Source organism: Chenopodium album, chromosome 15 (genome assembly GCF_948465745.1).
Source record: "Chenopodium album chromosome 15, dcCheAlbu1.1, whole genome shotgun sequence".
Taxonomy (NCBI): Eukaryota; Viridiplantae; Streptophyta; class Magnoliopsida; order Caryophyllales; family Amaranthaceae; genus Chenopodium; species Chenopodium album.
This window is the reverse complement of record NC_137848.1, coordinates 22,278,986-22,296,028: the sequence shown is the minus strand read 5'-3', so window position 1 is coordinate 22,296,028 and position 17,043 is coordinate 22,278,986. Positions and strand designations below refer to the sequence as shown.

At 33.7% G+C, this 17,043-nt stretch overlaps 1 protein-coding gene across 1 annotated transcript; it reads right to left on the bottom strand.

Moving 5' to 3' along the window:
* Nucleotides 1-609: 609 nt before the first annotated feature.
* Nucleotides 610-9,200, bottom strand: LOC145580994 (uncharacterized). The gene is made up of 4 exons (XM_081638069.1): nucleotides 8,961-9,200; nucleotides 8,379-8,678; nucleotides 830-939; nucleotides 610-718 (listed from the first exon to the last, which is right to left on the bottom strand). The coding sequence occupies exons 1-4, from the start codon at nucleotides 9,198-9,200 to the stop codon at nucleotides 610-612; spliced, it is 759 nt and encodes a 252-aa protein (XP_081494195.1).
* Nucleotides 9,201-17,043: the final 7,843 nt, after the last annotated feature.

Genomic DNA, 17,043 nt, shown 5'->3' with positions numbered 1-17,043 from the left:
AATGGATGAGAAGGCCGAGGCTGCTGCTGAGACTGAGAATGCTGACGAACCTCAGGAGATCGTCTGCGGCGACTAGGCTCCCCCTCGTCCGAGTCTCAATGCCTCGAGCGCGAGCGAGACCTCCGTCGTTCCTAAAAGACATAAAATGAAAAGATGTCAATAGTGCAAGATAGAACAAAGGGTAAATATGGGAAAACAGGTGAATATACCTCAAGAACATCGCCAGAACCGCCCTGACAACTCGCACCACGTCGAAGCTTGATGATGTAGCACTTCAAAGCGTCAATCAACTTCAGAAATCCCATCATGTCCGAGTGCGTAGGCTGAGAACAAAGAAAAATCAGTAATAAGCGGTATTTAAAAGGGTGAATAACGTGTCAAAAAGCTTACCGGCTCAAACACATCAGGCAGAGACTTCTGTGCCTATCTAAAACCCTCTGGCACATCAGCAATATGATCCTCAATAATACCGATCGGTCCCGAGTAACGGACAGATTGAGGCGAGACCTCAATCTTCCCTTGTGACGAGTAGTCGTCTGAAAATACGATCGAATAATCAGGTTATTCGACGGTTTAAACAGAGACTAGTGACAAAATTCTCAAGAGAAATCATACCTCGGGAAGACGGGGCGAAGGAGCCAAAGAATGAAGCAAATCCTGTGAATAATCGCCCCCCATACGCACAAGCTCCTGCCAAGGAAATGTGTAGCGCTCCCCCCTGTTCATCAATGCCCCAAGCAAACGTGAGTCCAGCATCGACTCCGGTGGAGGCAAAGGCACCACAAAGCGGTCAGCGCTGTGCTGACGAACAACGCGCTCCCCAAGATACCAAAAAAAGCGTGCAGTACCAACATAAACAGTACGACACGCTGAAAGCTCTAAGGCCTCGGGAATATTAGTCATCCCAGCCCAAGGTCGATACTGGATCTCAACAGCAACCTGAAAACCATAAAAAGTTGCAATGAATGCCGAAAAATAACACCAAGGTAGAGAATAACATGCTGCAAAATCAATTCTTACACCAACAGAAGAGGTGCCTCGGCGCAGCGGCCCGCGCAGCATAGATACGGACTCCACTCGTGACTCGCCTGGGTCACGCCAGCTGACTCTGACAGGGAAATCATGGACCGCTCCGCGACGCTGTCGAGGGGCCAATCCCGGAAAGTTCTCATAGAACCACAACTGCAATGAAAATTAATCTCTAAGCATGTGAGTTAAACAGGTTAAAACAACACAGGAAGAAGAAAGATCGTCACCTCTACGACTCTCCATAAACCGTAGACAGCGACAGGGGCCTGGTCATTCAGTTGCCTGCAGCCATGACGCAGTGACGAAAGTAGATCAGCATACCCAAGGCTAGCCCAACTATAGGATCCTATCTCGCCGATCCTAACCATAGAAGGGAGGTAGCAAACGAGCGCGCGTGAACTCCTATCAGGAGAAAGAGTCATGGAAATGAGAATCAAAATAAAGATCCGCACTCGCTGCTCGGGTGTCATCTCAGCCATGTCAAAGCCATGGGCAAGAATAGAAGCCAACTCTGATCGCCCGCTCTTAGGACCACCTCGAGGCACCGGTTGAGTCCTGATATGTTGAACGACCAGACCTAACAAATCTGCTACCTCAGCCGCCCCCCAAGTGAGGTCAGGAATCTGTCGTACGGCCCGCTCAGTGAAGCGTAAGCCGCTGATCATGCTAAAATCCAGAGGGGTCACTGTCATCTCCCCCCAAGCAAAGTGAAAGGTGTTGGTAGTATCCCATAAATACTCCAACAATGCACGAACAACTGTCGAGCCACAAACCCGGGGGCTGCGAAATCCTACGACCGCTGAATAGAAATCTCCTAAACCAGCAGACTCCCACAAGGCGTTAGTGACAGGATCCCTCAAGATAATCCCGTATAGCCGGGGAATCAAATCTCCAGCTCCAGATCCATGATGGCGAAGCGTGCCATCGACTATGCCGGCAAGTGGACGGTGAGAAACGTGATTCTCACGACAGAAAACCAACTCGTCTGGTGTCCACGGAGGTGGAATCCACCTACCCCTACTCAAAGAAGGACGAGGCTTGGTCTCTAGGGCATCGTCGTCCATGCCCTCAGGAACTGTGGGAGTGTCCTCCCAAAAAGCCTAACGCCGGCCACGAGTAGAAAGATCGCGATCCCGTTGTCTAGGCATGCTATTAAAAAAATAAAATTCTAAATGCTTAGCATCATCTCCTAAGTTATTTAGTTATTTATTCAAAAGCGGCTTAACAGCTACCTCAAGTTGCATTTTCTACTATACGCAAAATTTTTACCTCAAGGCTAAAAATTATCAAAATAATAGAATTATTTTTAGTATTTAGTTTCTCCATGACGAACTAATACTACAATTCTCCTAATTGCATGATACTATGTTCTCCATGATAATATAGTACATACATAAAACAGAGCATATTTCAAAATTGCACAAGAACAATAAATCGACACATCATGGCATATTTTACAACATCTACAACCAATATATCACCATTTCAAGTGCAAAAAAATTATATGAACAACAAGAACACCATTTCACACAAGTAGTACCAAAAAATGGTGATTTGCTCAATTCTTCACCGAATCACACAAACTTGGTCTCAAATTGCTCACAAACAAATATAAATTCATACACAAATCAATTCATAGCAAGAATTTTGACATGGAAGGTCAAAATCAAAAACCCCTAATTTGATTTTTTTTCTTGGGTTTCAAGCAAATATGGAATTTACAGCATGATTTGAGACATAAGCAAGGGAAACTTACATGGATCCTTGTGAGAAATCGAAAATGAGGAAAATAGCATAAAAAATTGGAGCAAAATTGATGAAGATTTGAGCTCCAAAAGCTCGAAAAACCTTGAAGGCAGCAGCGCAATCACCGCGGCACGGGAAGTACAACCATGACACGGTGTACCCTGGACAACAGCGGACCTCAGGCAGAAGCGGCGAGAAGCAGCGGTGATACTCTGACAGCAACGGCGAACGTCTGACAGCAACGGCGAATGTCTGACAGCAGTGGCAACAAGAAAATGGCGAAACAAATTGCCATGCACCGAGAACACACGCCGTGTCACGGTCACTGGCGCAGCGTCACGGTGAGATCTAACGTGCGCCGGTGCTGCTCTCCATGGCGTGGTGAATGGAGAAATTAAAAATAATAAAAAAAAGAAGGAGAAGTGAGAACAGAAGGAGATTGGGAACGAAAATGGGGAAGCAGCAGCTAATATTTAAAGTCCAAAAATGACCGTTACGCGACACATTTCCCGTGTCACAAATCCCGTTACCTGGTAACGACATTTTTTACCGTGGCACGGTGATAATATCGAGGCGCGTGGACAATTTCAACAAAAAATAATCCCGCGTCACGATGTTGCCCACCGTCTGACGGGACTGATGCACCGTGTCACGGGATTTTTCCACGTGGCGCGGTGCCCACCTTTGTGTCCTGCACGCTTTTTAAACCTCCTGGAAAATATTTTTGGTATTTTTAACTAAGTTAGAATGATTTTCTGCAACTTTTGGACAGTTATTTTTCTCACTGGAATTATGCGGAAAATTCTAATTGGTTTTTAAAGGGTTCCAAAATTACCGGTTTGTCCCTAACAAGAATTAGGGTTGCATTTTCGACATTTTAAACACCTAATGCAATCGGATAGTCGACTTGAAGGTAAATCATCTGCGGCCCACGTTCGGGGATAATCGAACCATCATACACTTGCAAATTTCAGCGATTATATCAGTTGTCGGTTTTCCTCTAGCATGGAAAGCGTTATCGGTGGATTTTTCTTCAAGTATAGAAAACCGCCAAGTTGGTTTTCCTCAAGCATGGAAAGAGTTATCGGTGGTTTTTTCTTCAAGTATAGAAAACCACCAAGTCGGCTTTCCTCAAGCATGGAAAGTATTATTCGATTGATTTCTTCAAGCATAGAAAAACGCCAAAATCATATGTCGACTTTCCTCAGGCATGGAAAGTATCGTCCGGTAGGTTTCTTCAGGCTTAGAAAGCTACCAAGTTCATCAGTCGACTTTCCTCAGGCATGGAAGGTATTTCAGCGAAAAGTCATCCGGTGGATTCCTTCAAGCACAGGAAGCTACCAAACTCATTTGTCACTGATACACTGGTGTCAGATAAGCGTTCTATTCCTTTACTCTTTTATCTGTAGAACTAATATTTTTCTGCATGTATCGGCGTATACAGAGTGATTTAGGATCGCAGAACGTCTTAAATCATTCTCCGTCCCAATCGACTACTTTGACTATCGTTTTCGAAACTGACGTTTCTACAAACTCGGTCAAAGTGGGGACTTCTGTAGACACCTAAAAATGTCTCCCGAAATCAAACCTGATGATGAACAATCTTTCACCGCCATTATTGGTCGGGTTTAGTATTTGATCCCGAAAGTGCTTAAAAAAGAATCGTATTTAATTAAATTCAGTATTTTATTATTTTGGCCCAAACCTTTTTATTTTATTTTATTTATTTTATTATTTATTATTTTGACCCAAACCTTTTTTATTTTATTTATTTTATTTTATTATTTTATTTATTTTGGCCCAATTAATCATAAATGGCCCAAAATTATCAATCGACACTTAAAAAGGCTGAACGAAATAAGGGTAAAATTGAATATAGACGGAAAAATGGACGCACATTTTCCCGCGTCACGGCAAAAAGCACCGCTTCACGGGGCTCAATGAAACGCCACGGTGCGCATTCCCGTGACACGATGCCTGTGTTGTGTCACGGGGCAATTCCGTGTCCTTTCCGCGTAACCCTTCACGCGTTTCATCTCCCGTAACCTAAATATTTCTCGCGTCACTTAGTTTTACCCCGTGTCACGGGATTTTTCCCCGTTTGACGATGTCTAGCACCGTGTCACGGTGTCCTTTTCCATGTCGTGGTGTTATTTTTTTTAGGGTTTTTACCTTTTTAGGGTTCCATGTGTTCCCTCTACTCATTTTTTCTATAAATACCCCCTCATTTCTGATGTACGGGGCATCAATTAATTCTCTTTTTCTCTCTTCTATGCTATAGCCTAAACACTACCCTACCCTTCTTTTTTCAAAATTCCCTCTTCAAGCACTCCAAGGAGTCCATACTTTACTCAAGGTTCTGTCCTTAAACCAAGGCGTGAAAGGTAGAACTGTTTGAGGGTTTGGCCTCAAATCAACTCTATTTAATTTAATTTAATTATTGTTTGATTAATTTTCCTTGAAGTTACTAACTCGTTTATTATTTTATAGTTGCAAGCAAACATAATCAAAGTAAGAATTATGTTCCTCTTATTTCTATTATTTTTTTTAACGATTTTATATTTGTTGGATTTATTGTTAAATTGCTTCCAATATTAATGCTTATTCTATTATTATTTATTGATCACCATATTGCATGTTTAAAGGGAATATGTAATTGAAAATCACGCCTAATAAGATAATTTGGACAACTGATTTAGGTTCCTTTTTAATCTTGTTATTAATTCAAGTGATCACGATATTTTAGAATTATATGTTGCTTTAATATTCAACCAATTTAGCCTAATAATAGTTTGGAGCAAAATGAATCTTTGTTTGCATGCCTTTGAAATCGCAGGAATCACTTTTCACTATAAGAATCGAGTAGAGGCCAATTCAGGCTAATGTGACTCCATGACTCACTTCGTACCATCATCCCCGATCTTCCTTTCGTGGTTCCGAACCATATGGAGTTAGTAATCTCATGGATTATGAATGGGGTATAACCTTCACGGGTCAATCGTGGTTACCTTCGTTGTCCCTTATTCGTGTTTGCCTTTTATGATCCGTGAACGGTTTACAAGTTCCTTAAAAACTTGTTGGCGGCTCCCTACTTTGCTTTGTCCCTAATCGTATCTATCAATTCCTACTTCCTATGAGTGCCAAACATATTCACAACATGCTTTAACGTAGAGGCACTTCAAATGACGCCTACACCCGAGTTTTTAGAGAGCTACATAGGATTTAATTTTTTCAGCGCGCAAGGTAGGATAATAAATTTTTGTGGTAGCCAATGAAATACAAGATTATTAATTTCTTTTTGAATTAAATAATTTAAATGACACGTAAGAAAAATTGGCGAATGAGATTTCCCAGTTTAAATCAATTAAGTATAAAATATTATCTTTTGAAATCAGGAATTTTATCTAAATATATAACAAATTTTAGCACATAAATATATGTATATAAAAAATTATTTTGAAAAATTCAAACAAACCGTGCATCACACAGGCTTCATCTAGTAATAATAATAATAATAATAATAATAATAATAATAATAGTAACAGTAATAATAATAATAATAATAATAGTAATAGTAATAAAAATAATAATATTAGTAATAGTAATAAAAATAATAATATTAATAAAAATAATAATATTAGTAATAATAATAATAATAATAATAACAATAACAATAACAATAACAATGATAATGATAATGATAATGATATATTGCACTTTTAAGTCTCAAGAGTTCCAAACTTCCAACTCTAATACAATAGAAACTTTAAAATAAACAAGAATTATTTTTTTACAATAAAATAAAGAGTACAAACAATTAAACCACATACATTACATAGTTTTAATACTATATATGAGCATGTTTTTTTAAAAGCATAATAAGATCTCCTTGACTCTCTGTCTCCGATAAAAAAGGTTTCTCTTCTAATTCATCACTCTTGTGCATCAAATTATCATTAACAACACTTTTAATATCTAGAAAAAAAAAAAGAAAAAAAAATTGACAAATAATGATGGTGACACCTCGAAGAACAGAGGAGAGATTGAGGAAGAACAATAAGAGAGGGGGCAATTTTTTTATTTATTTTTTATTTTTTTGAATTGAGTAGGTCAATTCAGACTTCAAAGAGTCAATGTGCTTTATGGCACCATTAAACACATTAAAGAGCAAAATGGTGATTTTGTTGTATTGTTACAGACACCCATACCTCATTAATGGCACGAGGTGTCCATGTACTGTTTGTCAGTGGCATTTGGTGAATTTTAAAAAGGTTGATGACATTTGGTGAATTATTAAAGTGCTCAGTGGCATTTAGTAAAATAGCCGATTAATTAATGAGAAAATCGATTTAGTAAAACAATAAAAATGTATTATATTATATGAATTTTAAAAAGCATACTTAGAAGTAAGCCAAGATTAATACGATGATGATATACTCATGATACAAACTAACAAATTTTGGAAGTAATGAAAAAATCCTAACATATATGTAATGTAATACATAATGAAAGTATGTTTTAATATGAATACACTAGTAGTATACTAGTATAGATACATATTAGAACAAGTAAAAACAATACCAATATATACCAGATAAGAGTTTAATTCAATGAGATGATCCGAACCAAACCTTTCCTTATAGATGTATATCCCATAATAACCTTGTTCTACGTACATTAATTCCTCTCCTTATTATGATATAGTCGTTTTCCCCTCAATCAACACCCCAACTGTTCACAACAATATAATACTCTTCTCTATATTAAACCATTTTAAGAAAATGGACATAAAGATCTTTTGTCTAACCCTTGCCTTTGTATATTCCCTATACAAAACCAAATTAAAATAACTTAGTGTTTCATATATAAGTAATAAGTTCAAATTAAAACAATGCGATTAAACAAAACAGCAAAGAAAATTCGGGATAATCACCCTCATTGTTGTTCAGAGTACACCAATGATCACAATGAAACAAAGACTTACGGGGTAAGACCAATCTTTTTTCAACAAGCTTACTCAATCAGCGGCGAATTTAGCATTTTTTTTTATTATTAGATTCAATCAACATGAAACAAATTATACACTGTTTATGTATTAGCAATTTGCGTTATAATATATTAACTAATTACGTTAGGTTGCGTTTGGATACACTTATTTCATTTCAAATAGTTGAATTCAATTCTAAAATTTCAATTCCTAGAATTCAATTCCAAGTCCTATGTTTGGGAAAGTTAAGAATTTGCAATTTTAAATTTCAAATTCTAAAAGTTGTTTGGCAAGACAATGAATTTCAAATCCTGAATATCAAATTCTAATAGCTGTTTGGAAATCCAAGGAATTTCAAGTTCTGAATTTTAAACCAAGATACATTTTGCTAACAAACTGTAAAAAAAAAGACAACATATCAAGATCTAGCTAGTAGTTTTAGTTCACAAACATTTAAATAAAGATACTAATCATTAATACATAATAAAACCCAATCTAATTTTTTCCTCTTCGGTAGATTTTTTAACATTTCGAACTCATCCACTGTCCCATTCACGAACCTTTTCACAGCTTGTAGGACTTGGTGACGCGAGATCCCAAGTACACTCGAGACTACCTCGTAGATCTCTTGTGAACTTGGCTTCGGTGGCCCTTGCGTTCTGCTCACATAGTCCTTGAATGACTCTGCAAAACAACTCACTGCATCTGCTAGACGATCTCTCTTGAGCCTCTTGTTTAATCCTCCAGAAGAAGTCTCGGAAGTACTAACCCCTTTAATTTCGGTGTCCATTGCATCAGCAGCCTCATCATGATGCTCAGCTCCCTCCCCAGTTGCTCTATCCGAAGCAAACAAAGTACAAAGATCGTCCCAATTCTCAATGAATTTGTTCTGATATGCAGCGGCTTGGGGAGCTTCCTACATTAGCAATAATCAACATCAATGTAAGGCTGAATTAAACACAGGAATTAAACAGATTATATCTATTGGACCATAATTTTATTTTGCTCATAATGATCATAATTTAATAAATGAAGACTCATCAGTTCACAACAAGTTGAAAAGTCATCAGAATTATCAAGTATGAACTCACAACATTAAGTCATGTCCTGTAGTGCTAAGATTGCTAACCAAATTTTAATAAATGAAGCATACCGTACAGTACGTATACTAATCATCAAGCTGTTCTGCAGGAATCACCACCATCTTCTTTTTTTCATCCCATTTAAACTTCGTGTAAGTTCGAATTTCAGTAATCACGGAATAGTGCTTCTTCCAAACCTTAATCCGATTCCTTACATGATCTACAGTTATAGACATGCCCAAGTCAGCCCTTAACTTGTCAACCACGGCTTGATATGCTTGTGACTTGAAATCTCCATCACCCTTGTTCCCTTCATTTATTTTCTCAAACAACGTAGAAGTAAGTATCTCATCCATTTTTGAATTCCACGAAACATATCCCCTTCTATTAGGAGGACCCATAGGTTGTTTGCCTTGTATTTTAGAAGTTATTGTTCCTAAATATCACAATGTAAACATAAGCAGACATAGCCTAGATAAAAAATAACAAAAAAAAAGTCAGAGCTAAAAAATAATCAGTGAAGCATGTATAGTATCATGCATAACTTAGGTAAATCTATCAGCAATAAATGTTGGCAAACACAACACATTCAAGCACTAAACACTGTCCTCAAATGGAAATAGACCTAATTATGCAAGGTAGACCTAGTTGTATACTTAAAATAGCATATATTCAGAAATCAAAAGCATTAATCACCTATTATCCATTTCATAAGTAGTTAAAATTCAAAGTCTCTTCCCTTGATACTCTTTAAACATCTTCTTGGCAAGTCTATCCCTAAACTCATTCCACTCTTTTGTTGATCGAGCACTTAAAATATAGTCGTCTTCTTCTTCTTCTTCTTCTTCTTCTTCTTCTTCTTCTTCTACATTGATTACTTCCATATTTAACAACTCTTGTTCTACCTCTTGCATAAGAGTCGTTTCTTCCACTTTTTCCTCTCTCAAAAAGTTATGGAGGATGAAAAATGCATTTAATTTCCTAATTTGAGTCTTTTTCCCAAAAAAACTAGGATCCCTAAGAATGTTCCAACGTTTCTTCAACAACCCAAAAGCCCTCTCGATAGTGTTTCAGGCGGAGGAATGTTGTAAGTTGAAAAGTTCCATATAATTTGTTGGAGTGTTTCCCCGCCACAAATTTAAATGATAACGGGTCCCTTTGTAAAGAGCTAAAATCCCTCATAGTTTGAAAAGCCCAAATCCACAAGAAAGTAGTTGTCTGCATTATCAAATATTAGATTAATCATATAAGATTCAATATAAAATAACTAAGTTATGAGAAAAAAAATCTAAACTCTTACTTCTTGGTATTTTAAGCCCATTAGGCCTCCTTAACGCATCACGAAGCACACGAGGATCTGATGCGGACCCTTCCCAACCGGGTAAGACATATGTGAAACGAAGATTTGAATCACAAGCCGCTAAGACATTAGTACTAAGGTCACCTTTCCTATCTCGATAGCGAGGACGATCCTCAATAGGGACAATCATCTTAATGTGTGTTCCATCAAGAGCTCCAACAACACCCAAGCATTAAATTTCACAATACATAACTTAGGCTAATAAAAAGAAATTTATATCGTTAAAGCTATAGGTCATTGATTTTACCTCAAACCATTTCCACTTGTTATCCTCGGCAAAACTAGTGGTTTGGTCAACTTTCTTGATGTAATACTTTCCAATCTTCAAAATAGATCGGAGGACTATATGGAATTGACGACTCACGGTCTCTCCAGAACGAGCAAAGATAGCTTGAATTGTTCTATTTTTCAAATCTTGGCCAAGAACATGAAGAAACAATGCAACTATCTCTTTTACCGTGACATTTCTTGTTGTCTTTAAACCTCCCTTAGTTTGCAATATATGACATAATTTATTAAAACAACTTATGTCAAGCCTTAACTACTCTCGAAAAATCCTATCATTTTTTAAAGTGTTCATCCAAGTAGCTCTAGTTAAGGCACGCTCATGCTCATTCCATGTTACCTCCTTAAGCCTATACTTTTGACCATAATATGCACCTACTACTATCATAATAAAACCTATAACTATGACAATAAACTCCATATCTTTGTCATCATCCCTTACACATTTTAGAGACTCCCGAGTAGAGACTTCATCTGACATCTTTATAATTTCTATTCCAAAAAAAAAAAGAAAAAGGTTAAGACATCCTAAAATTGCCAATCACAAACCATTCACCACAAATGCATCAGAAAAAAAAAATATAGTTCAACTACTTTGATGTGCTTACATCTTACAGCTATAATCAAACATGAAGTGATAACTATAGATAAAACTATAGAAGTAAAAAATCAGAATCCTTTACTTGTTTCTTAAATGAACCAAGCCTATCATTTCTTGTATATAAATCATATATTATCATTGAACACAGAGCTGAAATATTAGAAGGTGAGCCAAAAGTATCCTTTCAATCAAATAAGAATGAATAAACCAAGCTGGAACTTTTAATTTAAATAAGACCAAGTGGAATATGCTACAAGTTCACCTAAACTCAATTATTATATGATATATATATCTAAGTACATCTTATAATTACTAGTGAAATTAAAGTTCAATTCAGTATGTTCGATCTATAATTTCCAACCACCACTGAGCTAAGAAATAAATCAAGTGCAACTGAACCATAATTAACAGTGGATGTTCTTGCAAATTGAGCCATAAATGTCATGATCACAAGCAAAACATCAAATCATTCAACAAAGGCAGCTCCTATTTAATCAAACTATCAACACAAATCACGAAAAAAAAACATGCAAATCAAACTCATAAAAAAATTAACAAAATTAATTGCATCAAAATCAATTCATACCAAGCTGCTGTAAAACTGTTAGCAACAATAAAAGATAATAAAAATTATACAATCGCAGCCATCAGTGCTATTTCTCATCAAATTGCAAAAATTAGGGTTGATTAAATTGACAAATCTCATCAAATTACAGAAATTAGGGTTAAGAATTGCAACTAATAAACAACAATAATTTGAGCATTAGATTATAGGATTCAAAAGCAACAAAACGGAGAGAGATAGAGCATACCTGAGGAAAGAGATTGGAGATAGAGAAAAAGCTTGACCTCAGCTTCTCTAATGGCGGCACAGGAGAGAGAGGTAGGAGAGAGAGCAAGGATTTAGGGAAAAATTTTCTTAGAATATATCGTGGAGAGAGAAAGAGTGAGATGGGAAAGAAATTGGATTTGAAATGACATGATTTGATAATGGATTTCAAATTCCTAAAAATGGCCATATTTCTTACATACCTCGGATTTGGCCCAATTACGAATCCAAATTCTTAGTATAGCCAAACAACATATTTGGCCCAATTCCATCATTTAAAATGAAATCCAAAATACCAAACATGCCATTAGTGGATTCATATTATCTTTATCTTATTAAACAAATCATTATTTAGTTTGATTCATATTATCTTCTCCTATAAACAAAAAGAAATTTAGCATCATAATACAAAAATATGAAAAAATGATGTCATCTATGTATTTAGGCTGGAAAATTTTTCATGAGAAATCAACACATGTGCAATTTAGAGAGAGTGATGATATAAGTGGTTGTTATTTTAGTATTCGTTATAAAAAATTCTACAATGTCATTCTTCAAAAAGGCACCACAATTTGCTTACGTGGTGAAATTTGATTGGCCCATATTTAGTATTTTGATTTTCTTTTTGAATAATTTTCAATGTTCATAACGTATTAAAATTGTATTTATATTATGTATTCTTTTTAATACATATAATATTTTAGATTTACATAATTATAAATTAGAAAATCTATTTTTAAAAAACTAATTAGTTTTCGAAATTATACTTATAATTAAAAAAATAAAAAAAATTAAATTGCTCATCATTGTTCTTCAATGTTCATTAGTGCTCTTCATTCATGTCATAGATTAGCCACTGCACTCATCCCCAAAATCATTGTTAATTGTCAATCCATAAATAAATTGTGTTGTTCTGTTTCGGTTTATTTTTCAGTAAATGAATTATTGTGTACAATTTCATTTTTTCAGTTTTGAATTTAGATTTTTGTTCATAAAAAATCTTAACAACAATCTCATTTTTTTAGTATTTGCTAAGGAAGAATTACCCGCATATGTGTTTTGTAATATCGCGATAGATGGTCGGCAGCATAGCGATTTAGGTTGAATGATTAGTGTTCTTCCAACTAGTAATCGGAGAAGACGACCCTTTGTTTTTTTTTTTAATCCCATTAGTTTGATCCGTAAAAATTAATTAATTTCTCGAACTTGTTTGTGGATTAGGTAATGACCTAAACTAATTTAGGTCATTACATAGGAAATGAGGGTTTTATATATTCTGTTTGTATTTAAAGCATTTACCTATGTTTACTTTGGGCATTACCTGAAAATATATTATGACGTAATTATATAAATAATATGTAGATTTTTTTAAAGAATATATATATATATATATATATATATATATATATATATATATATATATATATATATATATATATATATATATATATATATAACATAAAAGCACAATCAATCCACAATTATTTACACGTTATTTATGGAGTCTTAAGATTGTAGTTTTAATTACTTCCATTTAGATCCATTTAGATATATTGTTAAATATATTATATATATCTTTGTAAATGTAAATTAGTTAATATATTATTTTCCTTCCTAGTTTATAGCTTTTGATTTGTATAATTGTAAATTAGTTGGTTGTAGATATGCTTTCCTAGTTAGCTTTGACCCCCTTGATTGTAGCTTTTAGTTAAGCAACAGATTTGTATATAATTATGAATCAATAAAACTATTTTTTATTTACAAAGATATATACCATATATATAACATGCAATATACTTAAAACTTTCATACATAATTGGTAGTGGTTTTTTTTTTTTTTTTTTTTTTTTTTTTTTTTTTTTGACGGAAAGTATATCAATTATTATCCTAAGAATTTTTTTTTATTTTTTTATTTTTTGAAAAAATTATCCTAAGAATTTATTTATTATTATAATTACCGAAATTTATCCTACTAAAAATATCAATTATTATCTTACAATTTATTTTAAATACTATAATACCAAAATTATACCTATTTTATATTAGTTATTATCCTAAAATTTTTTAATATTTTAATTAACAAAAATTATCCTATGTTAAATTATGTTTCATACTTCTGAGAATGAAAAATAGAATGTTTAATTCATTATTAAATCTATATTGCAATATAATTGTGTCGATAAATATGACAATACTGACACTATTTAATTCAAATTCGAGAAACAAATTAATACTAGACATGACCTAATATAATAAAATATATGTATTTTTCTTACTTTATATAAGGATGTCGAATATTTGTTTGTTTTAAACATAAAAAAGATATATGTAGCTTACTATATTTATCTATAAGTATTTCAAGTAATAACCTAAACTTTTATAAGTCATAACATTTTTATTTGAAGTTATTTAGTTAGTGCATTCCCTTTTTAAAGTATGCATTGAATGTCTAATGGTCTAATAGGTATTAGTTTATACTTTATAAATGGAAATATTACTATCTTTATTTTATAGTTGCAACACTTTCATAAAATAGATTTATCACAATAGTTGCAATACACTATAATAGGAAGCTAGGTTTTTATGGTGAAAATTGTATTATTACATTTATCTAAAACTCATGACCCACTTGATTATTCTCTTAACAACCTCCTAATCCCATTTTACATGTATTATAACATGTGAGGTCCACTTTTTTTAACTACCGTGATAAAGTTTATATTATAACTATAAAGAAATGGAGGAAGTATGCTGTTTTTTCTTTTAAAGAATATATATAATCACATAAATAGAATAATCATGTACATGTTATTTATAGAGTCTAATAATGATGAACGATTCAAGTTAAAGAATGTTTACGATTACTTCCAAATATAAATCATAGTAGGCAATTTTTTTTTATCTCAGTGTCATGAAAGACAATTATTTAATAAGTTTTATTGGAGTAAAAAATTGTTTTAAATAACAAATTCAGGTAATTAGATAACAAAATATAGGTCATTACCTTTTAGTTGATGTTACTTCTACTACTACTACTACTACTACTACTACTACTACTACTATAATGGTTGGGAAAAAGGACTAGCTGCATTGGATGTATTATGTTCTTAAGATTTTGAGAATTGATATATTCTCTCAATTCCTAAATGTTTCGATTCACTTTACATTTGTATGGTCTCCATTGAACATCTTTGACCATTAATAACTTTGGCTACGTATAAGTAAAATTTTAAAAAAGTTGATGTTTTGAAAAATTATCATAAAAGAAATCTAATAAGATCAAACTTGTTAATTGTCTTTCATGACACTGAGATAATATAATTGCCTACTATGATTTATATTTGGAATTAATAGTATACATTCTTCAATTGAATACAAATTTTTATATGTGGCTGGTTGCACCCTGTGGCCGGTGTTACTCAAGTTACTCGGTTAGGGGTTACTTGAATTACTCGGTCAGAAATTACTTGAGGGGTTCGATTAGGGGTTACTTAATCAAGGGTTACTTGAGGGGTTCGATCAAGGGTTACTCAATCAAGGGTTACTTGAGGGGTTGGTCAGGGGTTACTCGTTCAGGGAGTTACTCAATCAAGGGTTACTTGGTCATGGATTACTTAAGGTGTTACTCGAGGGAATATTTGATTAGGGGTTACTTGAGGGGTTTGGTCAGGGATTACTCGGTTAGGGGTTTCTTGAAGGGTTACTCGGTCAAGACTAACTCGAGTCACCCCTGACTGAGTAACTCGAGTAACCCCAGCCACACGTTGTGGCCAGTCCACAGAACAATCCCCCAAACCATCCTTTTATAGTGTGTTGGAACTATTGTGACGAATCTATTTTAGGAAAGTGTTACAACTATGAATTAAAGATGATAACATTTTCATTTATAAAGTGTTAAACTAACATCTATTAGACTTCCAATTGATACTTTAAGAACGGGGATACACTAATTAAATAACATTAAATAAAAATGCTATGACTTATAAATGTTTAGGTCATTACCTGGAGTACAAATATATAAATATGGAACCGTGTTATATAATGTAAATATGCTACATAATTTTCTTTTCATTTTTAAAACAAATATTCAACCATCTTATATAAAGTAAGAAAGTTACATAGATTTTATAATATTAGGTCATGTCTACTGTTTAGTATTAATTTGTTTCTCCTCTTTAGTTAAAATAGTGATATTATTATTATCATTTTTATCGACACAATTATATTACAATATAAATTTCATCATGAATTAAACATTCTATTTTTATTCATTCACAGAATTATGAAACATAATTTAAAATAGGATAAATTCTGTTAATTACAATATTAAACTAATTATAGGATAATAACTAATATATTTTTTTGAATGGAAAATAACTAATATATTAAATAGGGATAATTTTGGTTATTATAAAATAAATTATAAGATTATAACTGATATTTAATAGTAGGATAAATTTCGGTAATAATTATAATTGATATATCTTCCGTCAATAAACCATTATGATTTATGTTAGGAAGTGTTAAATATTTTGTATGCTAAATATATTGTATATATCTTTGTAAATGTGAATTAGTTAGGTCTATTATTTTCCTTCCTGGTTTATAGCCTATGACTTGTATAATTGTAAATTAGTTGGCTGTAGATATTCTTTCCTACTTTATACCTTTGACCCCCTGATTGTAGATTTGTAGCCATCAATGCTACGGTTTTGTATATAATGATGAGGTCATGCCCAAAGTATACATAGGTAAATGCCTTAAATATAAACAGAGCATATAATTCTTATATGTAATGACCAAAAGTAGTTTAGGTCACTACCTAATCCACAAACAAGTTTGCGAAAAATTAATTAATTTGTGCGGATCAAATTGATGGGACTCGAAGAGAAAAAAAAATGGTCATCTTCTCCGATTACACAATTGGAAGAACGCCAATCATGCAACCTAAATCACTATTCCGCCGACCACTATGATATTGCAAAACACCTATGCATATAATCTTCTTTAACAAATACTTAAAAATGAAATTATTGTTGAGATTTTTTATGAACAAAACCTAAAAATCAAAACTAAAAAAAAACAAAACTCTACAACACAATTCATTTATGAATTTTAATGAGG

Coding starts and splice junctions, on each gene's coding strand:
- LOC145580994 (XM_081638069.1), bottom strand. CDS start 9,200: ATGGATGAGATACTTACTTCTACGTTGTTTGAGAAAATAAATGAAGGG. Junction 8,679..8,960: donor ATGAAAAAAAGAAGATGGTG/GTGATTCCTGCA, acceptor TTGCTAATGTAG/GAAGCTCCCCAAGCCGCTGC. Junction 940..8,378: donor GTTCACAAGAGATCTACGAG/GTAGTCTCGAGT, acceptor TATGGTTTTCAG/GTTGCTGTTGAGATCCAGTA.